The sequence below is a fragment of the Pseudopipra pipra genome, chromosome 23 (genome assembly GCF_036250125.1).
Source record: "Pseudopipra pipra isolate bDixPip1 chromosome 23, bDixPip1.hap1, whole genome shotgun sequence".
Taxonomy (NCBI): domain Eukaryota; kingdom Metazoa; phylum Chordata; class Aves; order Passeriformes; family Pipridae; genus Pseudopipra; species Pseudopipra pipra.
This window is the reverse complement of record NC_087571.1, coordinates 2,662,888-2,689,641: the sequence shown is the minus strand read 5'-3', so window position 1 is coordinate 2,689,641 and position 26,754 is coordinate 2,662,888. Positions and strand designations below refer to the sequence as shown.

At 51.5% G+C, this 26,754-nt stretch overlaps 1 protein-coding gene and 1 long non-coding RNA gene across 10 annotated transcripts in view; one reads left to right on the top strand and one right to left on the bottom strand.

Annotated features, from left to right (window-relative positions):
• The window catches only part of NTM (neurotrimin), a 356,205-nt gene that overhangs the window by 26,883 nt on the left and 302,568 nt on the right, over positions 1-26,754 (bottom strand). For all 9 annotated transcript variants that reach the window (XM_064634457.1, XM_064634453.1, XM_064634458.1 and 6 more), the window contains 2 exons: positions 23,577-23,809; positions 1,153-1,278 (listed from right to left, as the gene is read on the bottom strand). In XM_064634457.1, the coding sequence (XP_064490527.1) occupies positions 1,153-1,278; positions 23,577-23,809 (359 nt within the window). The remainder of the gene's footprint in view (positions 1-1,152; positions 1,279-23,576; positions 23,810-26,754) is intronic.
• Positions 11,886-14,766, top strand: LOC135401893 (uncharacterized). The gene is made up of 2 exons (XR_010424958.1): positions 11,886-12,608; positions 14,477-14,766. It is a non-coding gene; the product is annotated as an uncharacterized LOC135401893 (long non-coding RNA).

Genomic DNA, 26,754 nt, shown 5'->3' with positions numbered 1-26,754 from the left:
AATTTCATCAGTTATCCATGCAGAGACCTCAACTGAAGCCATCTTGCTGGAAGCAAGATCACCTACAGTGGATGAGGCAAGACGTGCACTGGGGGAACAGTTTTTACAGAGACTCCTGTCAGGGGAAGGGGCTGAGATGCCACCAACTCAGCTCGCTCTGTGCCTGGGCTTTGGGGAGTGACGGATCAGGCCCAGCCGTTCCCTCCAGCGCAGACAAACAGTAAAAAATCAATGGAGCTGCAGCGAGACACCGCAGCCATCGCCAGGAGGAGCGGCCACGGCGCCATCCGTCACTGCCGCCCCTGCGCCGCCTCCTCCGGCCGGACAGCCCGGATGGGCGTCCCCGAGGAGAACTCGAGGCAATTGTCTGCAACAACAGCCCACACTGGTAAAACCTCGGGGGAAACACGACTCTGAGGTGGAACTGAAGCGCTTAGACAGGATCAGAGGAGCAGAGCCAGGCAGTGATGCTCGGCCGCACGGCTCATCCCACCCTGAGCCCCCCGGATCCCACCCCCAGCTCACCCACGAGATCCTCGCGGCCACAGGGGGATAACAGGGCAGCAAAATGCAAAGCAGAGGCCAAAAAGCAGCTGGGGAAAGGGTTTGAAATTATACGCTCCCGAACGCATGGGAATTTGCTTCCCAGCAGTCACACCCACACAGTTCTGCTGAGGCTTTGCTTACCAATTAACAAGGCCACCAATTAATGCTTCATGTGTTTTCCTGCTCATTTGCACTATTTACAATCTTCCTTTGAAGCAATGTGTAAGAATTGCCTGAAAACTTCTCAAAACAGGGCCAGACAAGCACGTTCAATGTGCAGTGGGGGTGCCCCGTGCAGGAACTCCATGATCCTCGTGGGTCCCTTCCAACTCAGGGTATTCCCCGATTCTCTGAATCTCTGAGCACGACAAACCCAACCTGGCACCTACAGCCAGTCCTCCACCCGACCAAAACCATAACCTGTCCTTCCAGACCACCAAGATGGATGTTCCTGTACCAAAGTCAACAGCTCCTGCATTCAGTCACATCTTTTCCGTTCACCTTCACTTTGCAACTTCACCTTCACCAGCTACAGACGCCTCTCTGGCTGCTCACAAATACTGCTGTGCCCCTCCCAAAATATCTCTGGGAGTGTTTGGTTCTTACCTTTGGGTGAGATATGTCTCCAGGTGATTGTTGGATCTGGCCTGCCCGTGGCTATGCAGGTGAGGCTGACGTTGCCGCCCTCATTGATGGAGATGTCAGGAGAGATATCGGTGATTTTTGGAGACACTGCAATGACACAAAGAGGAGAAGGAAATTGAAACCGGTTCTGCTCCAACTCAAATCTCAAGCTGTGGGTGAAGGAGACTGAATTTCCCTCCACCTTGACAAGCTATGCAGTAGCCCCTCAGTCTCATCTGACTTGGCAGGAACTCACAGGGAAAAGAGGGGGCAGAGAAGACAGGGCTGAAGTGGGAAAAAATTGTAGCCAGAGGGGATTCAGCCATTTTAGGAAGGCTCGAGAAGCTCCTCCTCAGCACCTCCACAGTGTGTGAGACAGTGCTTCTTCCTATCCCACTTCCAGCACTCCTTGTGTCCTCTCAGCCATGACAAACCCTTCCCAGCAGAGCTGCATCCCGAGAAAACACCATCCACCCCTTCAAACTCCTGCAGCTGTGCAGGATCTCTGCCAGGCCCTTGTAACCAGAGAAGCACCAAGAGGAGCTGGGCATGGAGACAATGAGTCTGCCAAGGAGCCTGTAAGTGCTACCAGCGTGCAAAGGAAGGGAAATTCCATGGGGATGGAAGCCATGCCACTGCACTGGCACTGCCATCATGAACACTCAAGAGAGGGTCAGATCTGAGGGGTCCAGGACTAAGGAGAGGACAGGGGGAGATGAGGAGGGGGCTGGAAAGGGATGAGGAGCAAGCAGGGAGCACTGGGCTCCTGATGCTGCGTGAGCAGAGGACACGGTGTGGCTGCCAGGGAGGGCTGAGGTTTCCAGGAGCACCATGGTGGGGCTGTACAAGGAAAAATGATCAGCTGCTCTTATCAGCCTGCACCTGCAGAACATAATAAAGACCATCACCTTCCCGGGTTTATTTCCAAGCTTTCTCGGGAGCCCAGCAGTGGATTGGCCCCCGCCGCGGCGCTCTGCAGGAGAGGCACAAATCACTCCCAAAGCATCCTGCTCCTTCCAGCCTTCCTGGGCGAGCCCCATCCATCACCCCCCTCCCAGCTGCAGCCCAGACCATCGCAACACCCCTATTCCTGGTGATGCCTTAAGCCCCTAATGTTTTTTTATTTTATTTTTCTAATATTTGTAAGAATTGTAAGTTTTAAAAAGAAGCAACCTCCCTTTCCCCCCCCCTTGTCCCTTGTTCCTTTCCCTTGTTTATCTATTCCCTAACCCTCTTACCCCATTCTATGCTTCCCATATCAATCCTGCTTCTGAATACAGCAGAGTGTTTAGTCTTTTGTCAAGGCAAGGCCTAAACAGTTGACAGAACAGCATATCAGGGCCTAAACCACAGAATACGGTCAAAAATTAGGTAACTATGTACCCTTTGTGCTCTGAAGATGGTGAAGATGATGAAGTAAAAGCCCCCAGACCCATTTCTCAGGGGGTTGACCCGGGGCGGACCAGAGGAAGGGCCAAAGGGTGGGCACATTTGGGATTGGATGGATGGTATTATAAAATGTAACCTCTCAGGCACGGCCGGCCCGTGCGTCGTATAACATCTTGGCAAATAAACCCTTTCTTATCTCACCCCTAATTAACTGCTCCTGGAGATTTTTTCAGAACCAAAATACACCGGCAACACTGGCTTGGACCCCTCGCTCCTGAGCATCCCTTCCCTGCCTCTCCCCACCTCCCACACCTTCCCGGGCTGCTCCGAGCCGGAATGACTGCAATGGCCTTGCACGCAATGCCTCTGCTGTGCAGGTAAGTAATTTATTGATCCGTAAAGCACTCCAAGACGCTCTGGAAGGGATTATGTCATGCCAGTGCCGTGCAATAAAATAAAAAATGATGGATTTTTTGTGAACATGATGGTGATTTAGGGTTTGTAGTTTGAAGTGTAGTTAAAGTACATTTTAAGTGGAAATCAAGGTGGGTAATGAATTATTCTCTGTTTTGAAGGGCTTCTGGGAGTTCATTTTTTTGCTGCTCTGGGCACAATGGCTAATCTGCTAATCATGCACTGGAGAACAACTATGGATCAGATGGTCCCAAACAGTGGGGGCTCTGGGGCAGGACAGTGGAGGGCACGAAGATGACACCAAAAGAAACATTAATATGCATCGGTGTCATTAAGGGGACAGCACAGCTCTCCTGGGGCCACCCAGAGCTGGGAGATGCTCTGCCCATGGCCAGGTATTCCACTGAGGAGAAGCAATTAATTACAGCAGTGCTCTGATTACCCTGCTGTATTCCTGCTGGGACTGCCAGCCAGGAAATCCACGTGTGCTTTAAAAACATGGAGCTTATGGGCTGGACAACAAAAATAGGCCATGGTGGTATTACCACTGCCATTTTGGAGAGGTGGGAGGAGAGAAGTGGATCACCCACCACTGCCTGGGAAGCACCAATAGCTTCCAGCTCTAAGTCCTGACAAACTAGAGCAGTATCCATAACCTTTAATGTGCTGTTTGCTGCATCACAGAGGAACCCTTCTGATGTTTTTAACTGCTGAATCCACCTCGACCCAATTCAGCTTGTTTTGCAGAGACTTTTTAAAAAAAAAAATTAAGTCAGACTTTGAGCTGCTACTCTGGAACTGCACAGGCAGGTTTGCTCCCACCCAGGAGAGAGAAAGGAACTCAAGTGACCAGATTATAAAACATAATCAAAACAAATTAAACTTGGGTTTCATTGACAGGACAAGGGGGAATGGTTTTACCTGAGGAGGGTTGATTTAGAACAGATACAAGAAGTTTTTTACTATGAGGGTGGGGAGGCCCTGGCACAGGTTGCCCAGAGAAGCTGTGGCTGCCCCATCCCTGGAAGTGTCCAAGGCCAGGTTGGACAGGGCTTGGAGCAACCTGGGCTAGTGGAAGGTTCCCTGCCCATGGCAGGGGGTGGAATGAGATGGTCTTTAAGGTCCCTTCCAACCCAAACCATCGCATGATTTTATGAAAAGCAGCTCAAGCACCAAGGAAAGAGCCCACCAGAGTCCAGCAAGTTCAGGACACTCTCAGGGAGATGCAATTCCCTGTGTCCCATCTGGAATGAGAGGAGGAATGGCTGGGAAGCAAACCAGAGCAACAACATCATGGGAGCTGTTAACTAACCCTGGAATGAACTATGCAGTGGTAGGATTTAACACGGTGGGTATTGTATGCTAATTAAATGTTTGAATATTTAACCACACAAACTACTCCAAATGCCTTTCTGGAGGCTGAACAGGTGTGTTGTAAAGCCTTTACCACACCGGGGAGGGAAACCTTAATAAAGTGATCCAAGAATATATTTAATATTATTTAACAGTCATCACTTCTTCCATTCCCTCTGCATTAAAGGGCTTTCACCATCAGCTGGCATTTCTGCAGCACTGGGGCAGAGGAGACATTTCCTGTGCTGAAAGCAGGATGCAGATGGAGCTGTGCCCCTTTGGGAATGAATAAATAAATAAAGCTAAGTAAATGCAGGCTTCCCAGGCGGGAACCCTCTCCTTGCGGGCAGTCCTTTTGTGTTCAGTATCTCCCTTGCTCAGGAGTGATTAAACATGGCAGTGTTGGCCAAGCTGCTCCAGTGACACAGCACAGATTTCCCCAGAGGCAGGATGGTGGTTTATCGATCCAACTTCTTTCTGCCCTCCCTCCCCAACCCTCCCAGGGTGCTGGGGGAGGTCTCTGGGCTGCTCTCAGCCCTCCACAGGTGCTCAGGGCGTGCCCCCAGCTTGACTCCTCGCACACATGGAGTCCCCAGGACAGAAAGCAGCTTGCTTAAATATTTAACCAAACCATCTGGCGCGTCACACGTTCGAGGGTGTTCAGTCAGGTGATATATGTCCTTACGGAGCCAAGCATATGTGCTTGCCTCCACAGATAGATTCCCTGGCGCACAGACACCCTCCTGCCACTGGCACAGACAATATCCCTGCTACGCTTTCACCTCCAAACACCCGCTCCAGAACCAGCACAGGTGCAAAGGCTCACTTATCCCAAGCACGTACCCCACGGCAGCGCTGCGCACGGATCTTCATCTCCCGGGAGTGCTGCAGGGCTCCCCTTGCACCCACACCACCTCCTCTGCTGCCTCTCCCATGACACTCACTGCAGGACTGAGCCCTGATCACTCCTCCAGCTGCCTTTTATAGCTTATCCCAAATTACATAAACATCCCCAGCTTTGCCTCGCTGCTCAGGCCCTGCCATCTCCATGTGATCACCTCCCCACCCACCCTCCTGCATGCATGACCCTGCTGCTTGCCTGGGCCTCCCTCTCCCTGACACCCCTGGCACCCCAAATTTCAGCCATGCATCAGGCAAAGAGTCCCCTGAGTACAAGGGAAGTGTGGATGTGGAACAACCTCTCCACCAGAGACTGGGAAGGAGACCTCAGATGAGCCTCACCAAGCTGGGGGCCTTTCAATGAGTAACTGCATATTTTTGCCTTAATCACCCCCTTTCTACCCACTTTTGGGAATCAAGGAAGTAGTGCAGAAATACACCTGTAACCTTCCCAGACCTGCAAACCTCTTCTGGTGTGGCAGTGAGGCAGAGCAGGTGTTATCCCAGAGAAGGGGACTCACAGCCCCCAGCACAGCCTGGGAGCGAGCAGCTTTCCCGGGAAGCCTCGCAGTGCCTGCTTCCCCTTCATAAAACATGCAAACCTCCATCTTCCAGCACGAGCAGCATCTGCTCCAGATCAAAGGGAACAACAAAGAACAACTATAAAAGTGTCTGGAAGAAAGAAAAAGAGGCAGAGTCAGACTTGCGTTCTGCAGGCGATCTGTGATGTGCACTGGCAGCTTCCTGAGCATCAGCCTGACGCTGCTCCTGCTTTAATAACAGCTTCTTACTGCTGTCACACACACAATTCCCTGTGTTTTACAGAGTTTGCTACCACGGGTCCTGCCTGTGGGATCTGGGCAGGGGGAGTCCTGGCTGTGCTGGGTTACCTTGCAGCAATGCTGTGAGTCAAACCAAGCCCCCACTCCAAGATTCGAGGGGTCTGCAAAAGTCAGATGGGATCAAGCACAAGGCAGGGACCCCAAAAATCAGGCTCCAGGACTCCTACAGGTTGTAACCAGAGTGGTTTGCAGCTCCCAGGTTGGAGAAGGAACAATGCTCAAGCTGCTGCAGTGCCAGGCACCTCCATTATGCCTTCTCCCTCCTTTGTGTTCCAAAGCTTTCTGCCTTTAGGGAGCAAATTGAGAGCCCTGTGCCTTCAATTACAGGTGTGTTATAATGGGCTTTTAAATCAGTTTGTGCTGCTTTAACACAATTATAATTAAGAGAAAAGCAGAGAGAGCTTTGTCCTTGCATCATACCAACCTTCCATCCTATCATCCTTTCATCACATCATCCTTCCATCATATGCTCCCAGCTCAGGAGCCCTTTTGAGGATGCCCACAGGGTGTGAGGAAGGGCAAACACAGCCTTAGAGCCTGCTTGGTCACACAGATTTGTACACAAACCCCTTGTGTGCTGATCCTTCCCCCCAGGGCTGCCTGGACCCTGGGTTGGCACCATCCCCCCCTTCCCATGTTCGGCCCAGCTTTGCCCAGGGATCGATCCCCCCTCTTCACAAACCTGGCAGCAGGCACAGCCGTGAAGAAAGACGGCTGGAAACGAAGAGGACATACATAACAACCTTAATAAGCAATTAATAAATAACTAATGACAATTGCTCGTTTTAAAGCGAGGCGTAATGAGATGTGTCACACGGCACCGAGATGTGTCTGAATGATTTCCCAGGCAGGTAACGGCTCCTGTTGCAGCAAAGCTTGGAGGACACGAGATTTTTTCCCCCCGTCTCTGCAGCAGGTTGTACAGCACGGCATCCCAATAACTCAGAGGAGGAGGGGGGAACCAAGACGTTCCCAATCATTCATTAGTAAAGCATTTGTGAGCGTGGGTATAATTCACCTCATAAACAGCAGGGTTTCTGCAGACAAACTTTACAGCTAAGTGCCAAAAGGGAGCCCAATCTGATTCCACTTACGACAGCATAAATCAGCAATACTGCTGCAGTCAACGAGGGATACACCAGAGTAAACCCGGCGTGATGGGAGAGGCAGGACTCCAGCACAAAGACTTTTTCCTGACTTTTGGATGGGTCCAGGTTTACCAGCCTGGAGGAAGAGCAGCTCCCTAAGGAGTCAGGGTGCTGCCTCTCTAGAGTCACTCCCCTGCCATCAAATTTCTGAAAGGATCTGCATCCTTTTTCCTACCACAAAAAGGAAGAAAACCCCTCTACCGAGCCCCAGACCTGTGGGGAATCAAACTGGAATTTGCTTGCATGACTGTTAATAAGGGGAGGCAGAATCCCTCGCTCAGGTCTGGGAGAGTTCTGGGCTCATGTTACAATGCCCGAAGGAAGTCGTGGCACTGCTCTGGGCTTCATTACCTCCTCTAAAATGAGTCCAATGATGCTGAATGAAAAGAAAACAAGAAGAAAGATGTAAAAGTAAAGTTTTTGCTTTATTATCCATGAAGAAATGCAGCCAAACAAGGAGTGTTTGGCAGTTCAGCTCCCTGTCTAGACAGATCTCATTTTCAACTCCACACACGCCACACGGATCTAGTTTCCAGTTTTTGCACCCCGAGCCACCTGGGATTCCCCCTGCAAGCCAAGCAACGCCTCGTGAAAGGCAGAAAATTGAAGGATCTCAAATCCTTAAGACACCTGCATCATTTTTCCAGCCTTATTGACACCTCTCCTCAAGGCACGACAGCCCCTCTCACCACTGCCTCCATGGTGACCATCAAAGTGACAGTGGCTCTGTCACACCCTGCTCAGGGGACACGGGGTCCTCAGCTCCTCTCGTTCCACTGGGTGCCAGCGAAGACCCCCGTGGGAAAAGCCCCCGTGCGAGGACGAGCGGCGCCGTGCCGACGGCACCCCGGAAAGTTGGAACGCGACTGGTGGTTAATACAAGGCTTGTCAAACCCATCACCTCGAAATGCTGAATGTCTTTATTAGATTCCTTTATCTCCCCCCGAGATCGGAGGGACACGCCGAGATGGTTCTCGGAGGAGATGTCATCATCCAGAAACTAATTAAAGGCTGCGCGGGAAGTCGGGCCACGCGCACTCTGGAGAACAAAACGCATTAGCAGCCCGAGCTGAGGAAAATATTACAAGTGAACTTCAGAGCAGAAAGGGCGAGAGAGGGATTTGACAGCAGCTCTCCTCTCCCCGCCTGTCCTCACGCTCGTCCCCACACTCCCTCGTCCTCGTTAGCGGTCCCCCGGCAGAAGCTTCGGGCTGGTGGGGACCAGCCTGAGACCTGAGGGATGCAGGGCAACAGTGGATCTTTTCTCCAGTGGGTCACACCCCGAGAGAAGGTCATGATTTGTGAAATTTTGGCTTTTTTCAGTGATGGAAAAGCCTCCTTGCTGCGGGTGAACAGGCTGCAGAGAAGGATGGATTGACGCCTGCTCTGCCACAGCGCTCCTGGGCAAAACCCTCAGTCTCGTTGGGTCTCATCTCTCCATCAACACAATGACAAGGATTTCTCATCCTTGCAGGTTCATTAAAAACACATCAAGACATAAAATTATAAGATACCCAGAGCCTACGGCCACAGAGACCGGAGGTGGGGACGTTTCTGCATGGGGACAGTCCTGCCAGCCATGGCCTGTGTGTAGGTAGGACTTACCTAAGATGAGGTGCACAGATCTAGTTCAGGACATGTATCTCGAGTGGATGTGCCTGTAAATAGCCCTTTCCAGTCAATCTGGAGTCTCCCATACCAAGGAACAGCAAGTATCCATGACATTGCTCATCTAGTCCATCAGCACACACTGTCCTGCTAAGGACCTCAGTTTCTCTCCCCCAAACCAGCCAGAACTGCCATGCCCCATTCTCCTGCTCTCCCCTCAGCTCCTGGAGAGTGGCAGTGGTCTTCCCCTGCTCCCCCCCAGCTCTCTGTCCATGAGGAACAGGCATTACACCGAGGGCTGAGCTCTCTGAACAGCCCCTGTGCCACTTTACTCCTCAAAAGGGACCTGGCAGGAACAAAGGAGCTCAAACATCCTTTCCAAAGATAAATCAGATGCTCTAATGCAGCCTGCATCTCCAATGAATGTAGGGCAGGTGTCTCTGAAGTGAAGTATTAGTTAAAATGATGCTCTTTAAATTACATTTCGGCTATTTCAGGCAGACAGGTTGTGTGTGGGTTGGGCTGGGTTTTTTTATGATCTATCTAGAGGCTTAAAAAGACACAGAGAGAAATAAATCTCCCTTCCATTAAAAACACACTATGCTCTTGCATATTTGTTCTTATCTTGGCACTCTCGCGCTCGTGCTCTCTCTCCCTCGGCTCGAGCACAAAGTGAGTGTTTATGATTACACTTTCCACACTGACACTCAGCTAATTCAAGAAGCCACCAGCCCCTGCCCAGGAGGAGCGTGGTGCTCTCCCGCCCTCGCAGGAGGATGAGCTGCACTTCCCAAAATGCCGCTCTGGACCTGATGGCTTTACTTCAAAAACCACTGAGGTTCGTGCTGTTAATGTGGAACTGAGCGAAAGCCCCAAGTTTTGATTGAATTTCAACTCTACTTGGATCTTCTGAGTTTATCCATGCCCATTTTGCCTCATTTATCTATTTTCATCTCTCCATTGCCATCAGTGCCTGTCCCCAGACAGCCCTTTTCCTCCCGCCCTTCCTGAGCTCCATCTCTTCCAGGTGCCTCTTTGTGCTCCAGCCAGACACTTCACCTCTGCTTGGGCTTCTTCCTATCCTTGCCTTTGATTACAGTGAAAAATTAATGGATCAGGCAGGGAGCACAGCCCTGTTATTCTCTGATTAGGTGTTCTGGAGGCTGCTACTTATGGCCAGACCCTTTGTTCATCTGGGAGAACAGAGTGGGAGAACAAAGCTTATGAAGTGGGAGAACAAAGCTTGTGAAGTGGGAGGTCAGCAAGGTCTGGGAGTTCAAAATGAACCACAGGTGAGGTGATCCAAGCCTCCATATGCTGCCACTCCTCCCATCCCCATGGGAACACATCTCTTGTGACCCATCCATCGCTCCAGCAGAGGCAGGTCCACCTTCCCAAAGCCACCAGGAACTACCAGGAGGGAAAATATCAACAAGCCAGAGACTGCAATGGTGCTCACCACCCTTCCCACACCTTTAAATGTGGATTATCCCTATTGTCAAAACACCCCAGTGAGATCAGGGAGCATTATTATTGTCACTTTATGAATGGACAAATGAGACCCGAAGACCAAATGGCCCAGAAGTGCCTGTTTGGATCAATGCTCTTTTCAGGCTCAGAAAACCATGGAAAAGGATGGTGCCAGGACAGGTATTTCCAATGGTCTGCATGGGATGAGAGGACCACGGTTAAAATTTAGTCAGGAAGTTGTAGAGACACAGCAAAATATCCACGTACGCAGAGGGGCTATTAAAATTTCAATACCAAACTTCAACCCCCAAAAAAGCAATGTTTGACAGAATTAAAAGCAAAAGAAAAGGAGGGAGTGATGCTCCCACAAGGAGGGATATTGATGTGCCTGGAGAACGTGGGGGCTGTTCTCCTTTTCCTTTAGGACTGCTCCTTCTTTTCTCATTTCTCCTAAATAAAGCCCCTGAGCCTTCTTCATGGCCACACTCATGCCTACGAGAACGCCAGAAAAGCCACAGGGAGTTATCCCCCCCAGAGCATCCTTAATTTCCCTATTTGTCTTCCTAATGCCCAACCTCATCATCAGCACTGTCTATTCCCCATGTGCTGCTGCTTTTCATGGAAGGACTATTTTTACCCCATTCTTCCCATGCCTCCTTTTCCTCCCATTTAATCATTTGGAGGCTTTTTATCCACACTTTCCTTTCCTTTCTCTCCTCTTCCCCTTTCATTTTTAAAACCTGTGGTTCTCCGATTCAAAATCATTACTGTTTTTAACTTGACTCGAGCCTCTTAATTAAGTTACTTTCCATTATTTTTTATCTAGTCCATTTGTCTCCATCCCCCGCACCCTCCCTCATTCTTCCTTTTCCTCCCCAAGGCAGGCTGGGTATGAAATCTTACATTTCCATTTGGCTTACAATCACTTTGAATTTTTAAATGCTATTAAATTGGATCACACCAGTCACTGGACTGGAGTTGTCGAGCTGTGATATTTACTCGCGCCAGTCAAAGGGAAATGAAATTGTGGCTGTGCAGGGGGGGGAGGAGGGAGGCGATGGGGGAGCACAGATTTATTCTGCCCGTGGTACTTGCAAACAGGCACAATCCCTTCGGATTTCTGAGCGAGTTCAAAGGAAACTCTTACGCTCAACCATGAATGTATTGTAATGTCTTTAATAAATCAATTACTTGTTGGCAGGGAAGTGTCACTGCATCTCCAATCCTTGTAATCACCTCAGCCTTGCTGTGTTTTAAGTGAGGAGAACCCACGGAGGGAGACGGGAAGCCAGGAGTGTCGTCGACGCAGGGCAAGGCAGGGAAGGCACCACCTCGTGCCAGAAAAGGCCAAAAGACACAGGAAGAATTTGCATCGTGTGAAAACACACACACAGAGCGATCCCCAGCACCAGGACAAGGACATCAGGGTGTCCTTACCCATGTGTACCCTCCCTGTACCACGGAGGGACCCACCAGCACTGCATGGGGCTCACCCTTCCCAGGGCAGCTCCAGGGATGCAGAGACTTGGGAGGAAGGATCTCAGCAGGCTCACTGGGAAAGGTGGTGTGGTAATAGATGCCTGTCACAGGCATTCAGCCCGTGGCAATGGGAGCAGCCCCTGCTCCTGTCAGCCCAGGCCCGAACATCCCTCACTACATTGCAAAATAGAGTTTTCCCACCGTCGCCAAGAGCGACACAACCTTTTGCTGCACTAATTCAGGCCCTGGGTTTTGTGCTCCTCCTTCAGGAGAGTGCTGTATTTCAATTTTACTAAAAGAGGCCTTTTCCACTTGAAAATTTGCTAAAGAGGGCAGGATTTGATTATAAAGCAGCCCTGGCCAAATGCAGCCCCTCCTCCTCCTCTCTCTCTGCTGACAACATCCTCCCCTCCACAACAACAATCATCTGAGCACAAACAGACAACGGAGCTTTTCAGAAAGGAATGAACTCTGGTCGGAGCCAAGGCAGGAAGGGTTTAATGTTCAGCACAGAAAGCTTGGCGAGGCCATCAATTATATAGCCCTGCTGCTGAAGGAGCAAAAAGAAGAGAATATTTCAGACAGACCCAGCCAAAAAGAAAAGATAGGGAAGGAAATCACTGCGAGAGAGATTTAATTCCACGAGCGGAGAGAAGTGTTTGCAAAGGAGGAGGAGGATCAAAGGCTGAAGCTCTCGGGCTGCCTGCGAGGAGGAGGGATTACAAGGAGGGCAAACCACGGAGAAGACATCTCTGTCTGTGCCTTGTCTCAAGGCTGGTCCAGGCAAGGAGAGCCCCAGGCACAAATTGGGGAGCCTGTGGGCTGTGGGGGCTCGGTGAGTGGGAGGCTTTGGCAGAGAGGAGGGTGGATTGAGACCTGTCCATCTCTTCTCACGTAGGACACCAAACCAGGTGTCTTCAACCTCCACTGCCTCATCCCAAAACTACCCAGATGTTTACACAAGATGCTGCCAAGGAGAGGAGAGCTGAAATCTTTTGGGTGTCTGTACAGCCAACGTGATGGGACCAGTAACCCAGACATGAAAAATCACAGAATCATGGAATGGTTTGGGTTGGAAGGGACTTTAAAGCTCATCCAGTTCCAACCCCCTGCCATGGGCAGGGACACCTTCCACCAGCCCAGGTTGCTCCAAGCCCCGTCCAACCTGGCCTTGGACACTTCCAGGGATGGGGCAGCCACAGCTTCTCTGGGCAACCTGTGCCAGGGCCTCCCCACCCTCACAGGGAACAAGTTTTTCTGTATCAGTGTATGGGTCCACCTAGAGCAAGAAGACCTTCCACCCTCTCCTCTGCAGTGGGGCTGTGCTGATCCCTTCCAGGGATCCAGTCTTGGACTAAGGAACAAAACCACCTCTTTGCTGAGGGATGGGGTGAAGGGGTTTCACTTCTGTCTCCCACCAGACCCAGAAAACCCAAACCAAAAATATTTCAAGACAACTTTTCCATGTCTTGTCTGAAGGACCACATTTCCACATCTTTTCCGAAGATCCCTGCCTTTTTGTTCTCCACTTCCCACTTCCCCTCCCCTTTCTCCTTTCTAAATCTCTTCCTTCTCCATTGCAGCACCAGAACAGAAAGGAAAATGAGATCACAACTCTCCTGATGTTTCAATGCAGCTCTCTTCTTCCCAGCTTCAACCTCTGCTTCAAAACCCAAGCAGAACAGAGTGGAAAAAGCCACATTTTCCACCCAGTTCCCCCCTTCAGAGTCTGAGTGAGCCCCTCCAGCTTGTCCTCAAGCCTGTGGATATTCAGTGGAGGTTTTTTAGCCCGTGGAGGTGGCAGGGCTGGGTGGCTCTTCAGCAGCTGTTCCCTTGGCCTCTCCTTTATCTCCAGCATTGTGTTCACATCTGCTTCCCCCTCTGCCTCTTTCCCTGCTGCTGGGAGTCTGCTTTTAAATCACTGCTCAGCACACCAGCTGCCATGCACAGGTTCCATGCCCTGTTTGGATGGGGGATCCAAAAGCCTTTTGCAAACCTCCCTCTGCCTTTTTCTTTTTTAAATTTTCTTATTTTTTTTTTATCCTCCTGAACCTGCCAGCACTGCCACACTGCTTTCCCCTCCTCCCTTTTGGCTGCAGAGTTCTCTTGGCTCTGGAAACATGTTCAGACACCTGGTTGCTGGCAGCATGGGGTTTGGCAGAGGCTGGCTCATGCAGCTCTCTGATAGGGAAGGGGAGGAGACAGGAGGTCAGCAGGACCCACCTTGGCTATCAGGGATGTGCTGGTGGCCACTTGCACCACTCCTGGCTTGTTGGTGGCCTTCCTGGTGTTGGTGGCAATTCCACCACCCACATCCCCCTGGCTTTGCCTGCAGTTTTGGCCAAGGCTATTTCTGGTTTTGTAGAGCAGAAAAGCACAGATTTGAGCAGCATCACCCAGGAGCTGGAGACACATTTAGGACAAGGCACTGCCATCTGTGGCTCCCTTCCCCGGCACAGTCCTGCTCCTGAGCATGGCAATGCTGGCAGAGCAAGGCAGCAAAAGCCCTGGGGGAGCAGAGCTGGTCACTTCCACCCTGCCCACGCAGTGGCTCCAGGCAAAATTCCCATTCCAGATTGCAATCTCCCCATGCCACCAAGAAAAGAGAGGGCAATAGCCTTCCTGCAGCCAGGAATGTACAAAATTCCCTGAAAAAGCTTGGCTGATGCTTTCCTAACCTCCTTTCACTCGTGGTCTGTGCAGGATTGCAAGCCAGGATCCCCATGGATGCCACCTTCATGGCAAAGGCTACATCAAACAGACAAAAATCCCTTGGGAAGAGCCCTTTGCTTCTGTCCTTTGGCTCCTCAAGCCTCTGCAACAGGTTTTTGCTTCTGGACTCGCCTCCGGAGAGACCGGCCGGAAAAATCAGTTCTAAAGGCCAAAAAGAAGAGCCAGATTAAAGTATCAACTCTGAATTTATGCTCGGGACTTAAGGTTTAATAATGCAACAGAAAATCAATATTTAATAAAGCAAATGATGGAGAAAAACAGTGAATGGGAGATGAGCCTCCGCTCGTGTTTTCAAACATGTAACCCCCGGAGGAGCCGGTTGGCAGGATGGATGTGGAACCAGACTGGCACAAAGAGTTGGCACAGAGAATGCCTCAGGTCCCACTGATTCCAGCTCTGGTGTCAAGGGGGGCTCACGGGTCTTTTATTAAAGGACAAACAAGGAATTACTGCGGTGGTCAGAGTCCAAATACCCACGGAGAGAGATCCAAGGCTGAGGCACGAGGGGAGCTGAGCAGCTGCTGTGCTGAACGGGCACAGAGTGAGGCTGGGCTGGGCTGGTGGGACGTGGGCAGGGAGCAGCAGAGCACCCAAATTCGGGTTTCAATGGCAGTGGGAAGAGCTGTCGGGATGGGCATCTCCTGAGAAGCCACGAGGGAGCACAGGGGCTCAAAGCAGAGGGAAAATCCCTGCCTGCCGAGCAGGACAGGAGGAGGTGTGGGTAGTTCAGGGGGGCAAGTGGGGCATCAAGCCTGGCTGGCAGGTGTGGTGGGATGGCAAGCCTGCATCCTGGGCACAACAACTGTGCACCCCTGGGCACAACAACTGTGCATCCCTGGGCATGGCAAGTGTGCATCCCTGGGCATGCAAGCACGCATCCCTGGGCATGGAAGCACACATCCCTGAGCACAAAGAGTGCATCCCTGGGCACAACAAGCATTCAATCACTGGGCACAGCAAGAGCACAGCCCTGGAAACAAGAACTGTGCATCTCTGAGCATGGCAAACACGCATCCCTGGGCACGGCAAGTGTGAATCCCTGGACATGGAAAGACTGCATTCCTGGGCATGTCAAGCCTGCACCTCTGGGCACAGCAAACCTGCATCCCTGGGCACAAAGTGCATATCCCTTGGCAGGGCAAGAGCACATGCCTGGGCATGACAGGCATGAATCCCTGGGCATGGCAAGAGTACATCCCTGGGAATGGGAAGCAACATCCCTGAGCAAGCAAGCATGCATCCCTGGGCATGGCAAGTCTGCATCTCTGGGTATGGCAAACGCACATCCCTGGGCATGGCAAACACACATCCCTGGGCATTGCAAGCACAAAATCCCTGGGCATGGCAAGCACAAAATCCCTGGAAGTGCTGGGCCCTGAGCAGGATGAGGGAAGCTCTGTGATTCTGGGGACAGATCAGCAGCTCTGCCTCCCTCCCCTGGAGGCTGGAGAAAACTGCAGCGAGCCCCTGAATGGCACAGGGATGTCACCTGCACCTTGTCACCCCACTGCCTGCACTAAACCTGTCCAGCCCTGATACAATCCATGCTGCCAGCTGGGAAAGGGGGGGAATTTTCCCCATGCCCACCCCGGTGATGGTGGGTGCTGCCTGGGGCACATGGATTGGGATGCACAAGGATCCCTGCCCCATCTCACAACGTCTGGGGACTCTGGATAAATCCTCTAAGCAAAGGGGACTCTCACTTGCACAGGAATCTGTGCCCTTGGATGAAACCCCCTCCTCTCACTCTCTGCGTGTTCCCGGTTCCCTGCCTGGCCCTGCAGCACAGCAATAATTTGTAGCTTGTGCTGGGATCCTTCACGTTGAAAGATGACATATAAATATAAAACGTTATCACTCCATAACAGCCACATGCTATAAAACGCTGGGCAGAAGGATCTGGAACTAGACGGAGGCAGCGCTTTAAATCCTTCCCTGCAGAGTTACTGCCGCTGAAACAACAGATCTGCTCCAAAGAGCCCCGGCGACGGAGGGAGAAGAGGAAAGACCCCGATAAAAACACCACAATTGTGGAATTAGGTGGATAAGTGACGGGATTACAGCGTGACCTCCCCGTGCTGACAGCCCCGGGGTAGCAGCACACTGGTGACGACTCCTCCCATTCATCCCCTGCCGCGGTTTTCGGCGGATGCTCCGTGCTCCTGTAGTAACAACACAGCTCCGGTACCAGTGTTACACTACAACGAGTTGACTCCGCTCCCCTGGTTACGATAACAATGCTGTTACTGTAGTAACATTACAGAGTCGAGGTCTCACTGTTCTACCCTTAATTTTATTGTCGTAAGATTAAATTGCAATAATGTTATTGAGCCGCCATTAGCGTTGCCATGGCAACAATAACATTAAGGTAGAGCTATCACATTACAGTGGTCCAACCGTTCCACCACAAATATTTTAATGTAGTAAAACAAAAGAGATTACTGCAGTAACATTAAACTGCAGTGACCTCATAAAACCCCCGCTGGCTTTATCAGCCTGAACAAGGCTCCTCTGGAAACCGCACACGGCCGCGGGAGGTGCCCGGTGTGCATCCTGGGTGCTGCTGTGCCACCCCCTTGGCTGGTAAATCCATGGGGAAGGAATGGGACTCGTGCAGCGGGAGACCCACAGACAACTCCAGTCCTCCCTGCTTGGAGAGCTGCTGGCACAGAGAGCCACTGCCCTCCCAGATTCACCGGCTCCGGAGAAGGGATTAGCAGAGTCACTGTTGAATGGCTCCGGGTGAGGCAGGTGACCTCTCCATGAAAGCCTTTGGAGAAGGTGGGTGAATGGGGCTGCCGGGAGCTCGAGTGCTCAGAAAGGCTCACAGAAGAGCAGACTCTTGTTTTCTAGAAAAGGGGTGATCAGAGGGTGACCTCCGCGGCTCTGAGGGAGTAGCAGAGAGAGTTTCACTGAGCTTGCCTCAAAAGCACACACAGCTGAGACAGGGAGGATGGAAACAGTGGAGCTACGAGGGTGCTGGAGGTGGGAATGCCCCCAGCATCAAGGCACAGGGCAGCTGGATGGGATCACAAAGGGTTTGTGTTGGTGCTTCTTGAGGGAACCTGGCAACGCATGGGATTAGTTACATCGGGGGAGACAAACAGGAATCAGCCACAGCCTGGGTGTATGTGAAAAAGAAAAACAGGAAGGAAATGGAACTGGTCTGTGTGTCCTATGAATCACTGGATCTTCCTTCCCCTTGCTTCATTCTCCTGCCAGTTGTTTCTCCTTGGGAACAGGATACATCCTTCCATGGGTCTGGTGGTGCCTGGCCCTCTTGCATCGCTGCGGTGCCAGGCGAACCCTGAGCATGTCTTGGGGGAATGGGTTTAAACTGAGAGAGGGTTGATTTAGATTAGACATAAGGAAGAAGTTTTTTACAATAAGGGTAGGGAGGCCCTGGCACAGGTTGCCCAGAGAAGCTGTGGCTGCCCCATCCCTGGAAGTGTCCGTGGTCAGGTTGGACGGGGGTTGGAGCAACCTGGGCTAGTGGGAGGTGTCCCTGCCCATGGGACAAACACAAACCAGTCTGGGATTCTATGCCTGCCCTTCATCCCTTCCTCTCCATGACCAACTTCCTCTCCTTCTAACAAGGTTAATGCACTCGAGCACTGTTCACATCCCCATCCCTCCTATTCTTTACCCCGGTGAGCTCACCCACATGCTCAGGGAAGGAGCAGCACCGATGGCACATGTCCCTGGTGGGATCCAGCATGCCTGGCTCCCTCCAGCAGCAGCAGGGACATGAAACTGGGGCAGCCTGAAGCTGCAGCAAGGGCAGAAAGTGAGCCCAGAGCAAACACTTCCAGTACAGACTCTGGAGTCTCTTTCCCCCCCTGCTCCCACCCCACGATATAATTGCTAATTAATAATAACGTTTAGCTCTCAGATAGTGCGTTCCATCTTCAAAGACCTCTGTCGACATTAATGAATTAATCCTCATCAACCCCCCTGTGAAGTAGGTGACAATTATTATCTCTGCCTCACAGATGTTAAACTGATTTGCAAAGAGGTCAAGTGACTTGGGGGAGGCTGGAGGGAGCCCGGCCGGGTACGAGGTCACTCCACAAGGGAACATGGACAAGCACACCATGGAGAAGCAAGGGCTGGTAACCTCGGGGGGAAGATGGGGAGATCCAGGGGCAGTAAAGGATGTGGGACATGCAGAGATGCTGGCGAGGGCTGAGCAAAACGGGTATAAAGAGCCAAAAACTAGGGCAGTGCGTGAGAGAGCGTGGGAGACCTTCAGTCCTCCACAACAGCCCTGATACAAAAGGAAAAGATGCTTTGACAGAGGGACGGTGATTAGCAACAAAAGAGAGCCGGGAAGGAGCACATCAGTCAAAGGAGCCGCGAGCGGGCGAAGCGAGGGAGGATTTCCATTTCCATTTCCATTTCGTGCCGCCGGTTTCCTCCACTCTGCCGGTTCGGGGAGGCTCTCCCAGCTCCCCACGTGCCTTCGAGAAGGAATTATCTAAACCTACGTTTGCTTCTAGAAGGAACAGTTGCTCCCACGGGGGAAAAGGTGTGGACAGAGCAGTAAAGCAAGGGGAGCATCCTGCCCAGTGTGGAACTCCAGCTCACGGCTTCATAGGTGACCAACACCTGCACGTCCTCTGCCCAATCCTCTGCCACCAGTGGGCAAAACCCTTTGCCCCTCCTCCTTCCCAGAACCAGTGGCTTTGGAGGCACAGGGGACAGGCTCAGCCCCACAGGTAAGATGATGGTGACTGCAGGGACTGAGCCTTCCTCCCTCTGAGCCCCTCTGCTCACAGGGAAGGTGCTTCCCCTGCACCAAGGCAGGAAAACGGATGCAAAAAGTTCTCCTTGTCATCCCACGAGTGAAGGGGGCTTGTGGCATCAAAGGAAAATTAATTGGGCAGAGTTTGGTGGTTGAAACAAAGCCGGCTCAGGTGCTGCAGCCCCCCTGCTGCCTTTATCTCACCAACACACACCCTGGCAGTGGTGATCCCAGCACAGGGAGAGGTGCCACCGGCAATGCCACCTCTGCCCCCGCCACCCTCTGCCACCCATGCCCACAGCCCCCGGACTCTGCCGAGCAGGTAATTAACTCCCAGACAAAGGCAGGGATTTGAAGATTAACCTGGGCTCGGGAAAGAGTGGGAAAACTCATTTACACCAAACAAAAGGGGAGGGGTGATTAGTTGCTTCAGTGACAACAGCAAGAGCCAGATAGGGCCAGGGAAACTGATAAAGAAGCAGGAAAGCGCTAATATCCCCCAGTTGCCTGCTTTTTGCCTCTTTTTTTTTTTCCTCCTTCTTTCTTTCTTTTTAAGCACTAAAATTCCACCATTTTCTATCATGCAAATTCGTGTGCCTAAGTGAGATTAAACTCTGGCAGGCGCTGTGCCTCCTTCCCCAAGTCCATTTCCCGCGCTGAGATAAGGCCAACTTCCCTTAATGCATCTTACAAGGCAGTGGGAGTGTTTTGCAGGCACACATTGGAGACGGCTTATTATCAATACAAATAAGAGCTTTCCAGATATCGGCCTTCTCCTCCTCCCTCCCCTCTCTCTTTTAAGCCCAGGAACCCGGAGAATGGCTTAAATAGCTGAGGTGTCCTGTGGGGAGCAGGGAGAAGGGGGAGGCTGTGCCTGAGCTGCTGCAAGAAGTGGGACTTGCTAAGGAAACCAGAGAGGAGAGGAAGAGAAAGCATCACTCCTCGGAGGTCAATGGGGCCTCAATCCTATTTCTCACTCTGGGTTTCTGCCTCTGTCCAAGTTCAGAGCTTCTTTATTGCAAGTGGGGCTTCCCCGGATTTTGTCTCTTTGGGATTTACATCCACAAACGCCTCGCTCTCCACAGGGTCCAAGGCAGACTCCTGCAAACACGGGCAGTGCTGCTTCCCCGTGCTTTGACTGGTCTTATGGCAACTCCTCCCGAGAAGGAATGAGTGCTGAAGGAGTGGGACCACCTTCCAGACCCTGCTGATAACACAGATGCTCCCTGAGCCGCTCATTTTAGGTCTGTCTGGAATCTGGGAGAGAAGATCCAGGTGCTAAGAACCTTCTTGCCCCTTTGGCAGCTCTGTTGTTGACTCACATCAACTTGGCATCACCAGCCTGACCCCATTTAGAGCAGTCCTTAAAATAGCAGGTCTGAACTTTGATGCATTCAGTGCCAAGGGTCTGTTGTCTCATTCCTGGGCTCATTTGTCCCACATTAGCACAGAGGCACCGACCTGCTATTCCTGGATCAGCAGCAATCACCTCTTCCCTTTTGTACCAGGATTTCAAGACTGACAAGTGTTTCTGAAAGCCTGACCGATGAGGAAAAGTGGGAGAAACAGAGCTTGGATGGTTTCAGAAAGAAGGTGGCTACAGGATAACAACCTTCCCAAAAGCAAAAGGTTATTACAGAGGACACTGATCAATTGTTCCCTCAATCCGCCGGGAATAGGCTGAGAAAAATTCCACTTCATTTGCAACAATGAAGGTTTAAGTTAGATATTAGCTATACATTTTCTAATTATAAAGCCAGCAAAGCAGTAGAATAGATCGTCTGGGGACACTGAAGAACCTGCTTTGTTACAGATTTTCAAGAATAGCTTTCACAAGTGTTTGGCAGCGATGCCTCTGCCTGGTTGCAGGGGGATGGGCTAAATTAGCTCTTGAGGTGCCATCTACCCACCTCTTTTGGGATCTTGGCCATCAATAGAGCCAACCTAGAAATGAGTGTGCAGCAGTCTGGCCACCCTTGGTTCTGTGTGTTTCCAGCTGATTCTCTCCCACTGCCTTAGGGGACTATTCCCAACCCTCATACCCTAAAGGAAGCTCCTTCTCCTACCCCCTATCCCTCTCCTGTTTTTTGCTCTTTCTCCCATATCACCACTTCCCTCCAGCAGCCCTTGGCCAACACGATTCCCCAGAGCTCCTCACTCCCTCCCTCCACGGCTGTTTCCCAGTGATATCCCCAAAACCTGTGGACAAGGAGGGATGGCCTGAGGGTGCCTGCACTCTGGCTGATATGCACCCAACCCACCTGCCTGGGGGAGCAGCAGCCTGCTGAAATCCTGGCTGGAAGGGGAAGAGCTCTTTGTCCCCCACAGCCAGTCCCTTTGGAGAGCACAGCCTGCCCCAGGGCACGATTTAATTGCATCCTGAGAGGTGGAGTGCTCCTGCCTCCAGAGCTGTGCCCCCAGGGCCTTTCCTGGTGCAGCAAGTGGAAAGTCAGGACCTGCTTAGAGCAACCTGAACACCTCCCTCTTTCTGGCTGCACCTGGACTAACCCTGTTTAAAAGGGGACATTCCCTTTCCCACCTCCTCTCACCACTTCTCCTTTCCTATCAGGCTGCAGGAAGGGGCAAAATATCCCAGAGCCATGTGCTGAAGTTGGCACATCCCTGAAATCTGGTGCTTAGACACCCTGCTTTCCTGGGACAGGGAACAAGCATCACTTCCCACAAGCTGAATGTCGTTTTGGACAGGATTATTCCAGAATGCATATTTATAGGGCCCATTTTCCAAGGCAGGAGAGCTAATCCTGGCACCCCAGTCAAATCTGCATCGAGGTTATTAAGGCAGGTTTCCCTTTAATTGGACATGATATTCACTTTCATGTCCTGCTCTCAGAAAGGGCTGGGTGAGCCAAGCAATAGCTCTTCAAATTAGGGGGCTCGCTCTCCAGAGCCGGAATTTCTCTGGCAGCAATGAGGATGTTCAGCATGTTATAGGACTAAGCCCATCACTGAATCCTCCTGCACTTAACTGTACCACTGCAAGGAGTTAAGCTCTGACCTTTTCCTCCAGCTCCCAAATATCTCTTCCTAATGATCCAGCAAGGCACGGGAGGGATGGACCTGGATGTCTGGTGATATGGGAAATTTAGGTCAGGAAGTGGGAATCAGAAGAGAACAGATAGAAATTGTCCTGCATCACCCCAGCATCTGATAGCAACTTCAGAACTTGTGGGTGATCGACTTTGGCTTAAGAAACTCAGGCAGGTAATAAGAGATTGCAAGATAAACAGCCAGACCCTGGCTGGGAATGCATCCGCTTCCCCTCCGCGGTTAATGGAGATGGAGAAAGTCCAGCTCTGTTTAGTTGGCTTGATTGCCTGAAGAGGAAAGGAAAAATGAAAAGGGAGGGAAGAGGGAAAATGAAGGCCCTGAGTTCGGGTTTTTCCCCCCCTTCTATTCATTAGGCTGTCAATAATGCTCGGGCCTGGCATATCGACGGCGGATTAGCTCAACCCGACTCTGTGTACAAGACCAATGCCTTTTTAACCCAGCTTGTTTCCAAATCAATACACCCATCAGCATTCGAAAATTAGCCCGAGACGAGATTCCAATACTCAAGCTGGTCTGCCATGTTAAGAGGGCTCCTGGCCAAATCACAGAAGAAGCAGCAGGAAAAAAAAAAGGTTGCTAGCAAGGGATTAGAAATTTTCCATTAATCTTCCCTGAGGCTAAGAGCTCACCAGGCCCCATCTGTCCCACCAGGAGGTTCCCTGTTGTCCAGCACACATCCTGCCACATGCAGACAGGAGCCATATTCCATCAACATCCATCTGCTTGACCATCACGTGTGGCCACGCTTGTCTGTCCCCTCTCAAGAGCCAGTGTGTGCTCACATACTCAGTGCACCCACCTGGCCATCAAAAGTGCTCCACCACCCCATGCCGGCCTTCCTCCTCCTCCCCCTGCTCCCAAAAGTATGGAATTCCAACACACAAACACATATTGTTGCCAGGCATACACACACCCCCACAAAGCACACAAATCTGCCAGCTCTCTCTTTTCCCCCAGCACAAGTTCTACTTCAAGCGATGCCTCCAGCGTGGGAAACAAAAAACCATCAAAATGCAACAACAAAAACAGCAACACGGGTCTGCCAGCGACTGTGTCGGGAGGCAGCGCTGCCTGTGTCAGAGCCCTGGGATCGTGCCAGGAAAGTTGGATAAATGCACTGCCCAGCTGCACTGGGACACTCCAAGCCTGTCTGTCAGACTCTATGTTTGCACCAAGTTGTGCCAGGAGACACCTGGGCAAAAGGAACACAAACCAAAGCCCCAAGCCCAACCCCTGCACGAGTTCCTCCGCTCTTACCTTGCACGATGAGGTGGACGCGCGAGGTCTTGGGGTGATTGTCTGTCTGCACGGAGCAGGTGTAGGGGCCCTCATCGTACACGTCCACATCCTGGATCTGGATGCTGTACTGGGTCTTGGTGTTGGCCAGGAGCACCACCCGAGGGTCCAAGCACCACTTGTCATTGCCAGCATAGAGGATGCTGCTGCGGTTCAGCCAGGCCACTCGGGTGACTCGGTTGTCCACGGAGCACCTGGGGAGAGGCAGAGAGGTGACCCATCCGTGTGCTGCTCCCGGACGCTCTCCCTCCCTTCCCCAACCCTCCTGGCCCTCTGGGAACTATTTTTAGCTTTGCTGTCAGCAGCAGTTTCAGAGACCGAGTGCTTTCAGTGTCCAAAGAGGACAAGGTCAGCACTTTACCTGCGGTGCTCCATCTAAACTGGCGGCTCCAGAGCTCTGCCCGAGAGCTTCACACTTTTTTCAGGTGCAGGGAGGTCAGAGCCACCCAGGACCAGCCACCAAAGCACCTTTCACTCCTCTGTTCACATTTACCCCTTTGCAAACACAGACACAACCAGAGCCGAGCCAAACCCTCCACCCTGAGTTCAAAGCACACCTATTTTGGGGGGGATGCAGGTTGTTACCTCCTGCCCAAGCCCATCACTTGTCATTCTCTCTGCAGACCTTCACATCCTCGCAGCCAGACAAAGAAATGCAAAGCAATGCCAGGAAAGCAGCTTGTGCTGCTTTACAAAGGAGCAAGGAAAATTTATCTCTGGAGAAAGCCAGCTCTGACACACACCTCTAAAGAGAAACCTTGAGCATCCAACCATTTGTCCCCTCTGTCAGCTCTTCCTTCCCTACCCATCACCTGCATCGCTGCACCTCCCTCCCTGCACCTCGCCCCAGCTGAGCATTTCACTTGGGAGGGATGTTTTCGAGGTAGAAATCCTCTATATTCAGTTTTATTAAGCAACTGAGCCCTCCCAGGAGACAACAGAGCACAAACCTAGAAGAGTCTTTGCTCCTGAGGGAGATTATTTTCCTGTCCATGTTAGCTGGGACCAGTCTTGCTCCTCCCAGAGGTCTCTGCCAGCCCTGTAACCCTCCATCCCCAGATCCCCAAGCAAGGTTTGCACCCCTCATTGCTACGAATCACCTCCAGAGAAGCACCAAGCCCTTCTCTAGGCAGCAGTCACAGCCAGCTAAACCCCTGCTTCTCTTGGAGAAAGTTTGGGATTATGGAGCTGTGCTTTGCTGGATGCCGGCTCCAGAGGATAATGTCCCTGCATAAACCCACTCAGCCTAAAATCCACTCTTTATATTCCTCCCCAAACTACTTCATTACTTGTCCAGTGGCTGGGATGCAAATTAACTTGGGAGGCACTGAAAAAGAGCCACGCAGCCTCCGGGAGTTCTCCCACGGAGTGACCTCATGGAATGTAAGGGGCTGGATGGGCTCTGCATCCCAGACTGCACTGGCAGAGGAGGGCACAGCCAGGAGGGATTTATCTGTGGCATGGAATTGTGTCTTTTCTCTGGGTGAGCTATCTCCTTACTGGAGGTCCTTATAACCTCCTTCAGGGTTAGAGGATGGGGTAGGGCAAGAGGAAGTGGCTTCAAGTTGCACCAGGGGAGGTTTAGGTTGGATATTAGGGAAAGTTTCTTCACCGAAAGGGTTGTCAAGGCCTGGAACGTGCTGCCCAGGGCAGTGGTGGAGTCACCATCCCTGGAGGGATTTAAAAGTCATATAGATGTGACACTTGGGAACCTGACTTAGTGAAGGACCTGGCAGTGCTGGGGAATGGTTGGGTTGGATGATCTTAGAGGCTTTTTCAACCTTAAAGAACATATAATGGGAGACTTCTGTTCCTGTGTCCACTTCTGATGCCAGGGAAGACACAGGTACCTGCCTAGGGACAAGTTGTTTCATCTTGTTCAGCCTCTTTTTGGAGGTATTTCTGTCCCCAGTGATTGCAGGAAAAGCCAAATTAACCCAGTCAGCCTCAACACACAACATTTGGGGGTTAGGAGTGATGGACCCCCATAAGGACACCTGCCCAAGGTGAGAGGGGTTGTCTGCAGCCCAGGACACCCCTGATTTGCCAGTACCCAGTTCCTGTGCCATCCTCCCCCTCTGGTGTGAAAAACATCTGATAAATTAAACAATTTTACTGCTGTTCCATGATGATATTACGATAATAATAAATTAAATGTGAGCAGATTTTTATGATCTACATAAAAAATAGGAATAGATTCAGCCTGGGCTGAACACCAAGAACTTGGCTCTTGCTCTCAGCTGCATTACAACCTGAGTAAAAAACCTGAGAGTTTAGTTGCTCAAGTTGAATTAAACTAGAAATTTCTTCCCAGAGGATGGGTTTAGTCTATTGAACTCCGAACCTCAGCTCTGCTGGTAGCTCAGACCTATGGGGCACGAATAAAATGAATTGGATATTTGGTGTTTGGCTCTGGTACCATGAAATAGGCTCCTGTGGTGGTTCTTCTGCACAAACACAGGGGTGTCCAGGGCTGGGTGATGACAAACCAGACGTGGCTTGAATTTCTCAGGCCAGTCCCTTCTGCAGACATTACCCTTGAGGACCTGTAAGCAGGCTGAACTAAAACCATATATTTCCTCTCTCCTCCTCCATGCCAGCCTTCTTTATGAAATGCATCAGCTTGGAGATCCTTGGATAATAATGGAGCCAGACAGTGTGCAATCCAAGCATTCCCTCTATCATATGGGCATTTAAGTGCCTTTGAAAAGCAGCGGGGCTCAGGTAACGCATGAGGCAACAGTGAAATAAGTGCTTTTGCCCTTCACAGCACTCAGGCACAATCTCTGCTTATCACCCAGCCACGCTTCCCTGTCCCTGCCATCGGCGAGCTTCAAGCCGCTATTTTATATTCTTCCTTGCCTCTTAAGGCTCCTGAGCCTATATATATATATATATATATATAAAATAAAGCACAGAAACAGGTCCTGAGAAAGAAGTGCTTTGACCTCTGGCTGTGCTGGGCTGTTCAGGGGGTGGCAGGTTGTGCTCCTGCCCGAGTGCTGTGTTCAACCTGCTCCTCCTCGCACGGGCGCCCGTCGGGATCCCCGTGGCCAAGGCTGGTCACAGCGACCCAGTGCTCTTCCAGCCCCTCCATCTGCTCCCCTTTCCCTCCTCCAGCAGCTCCTCTCTCCGGCAG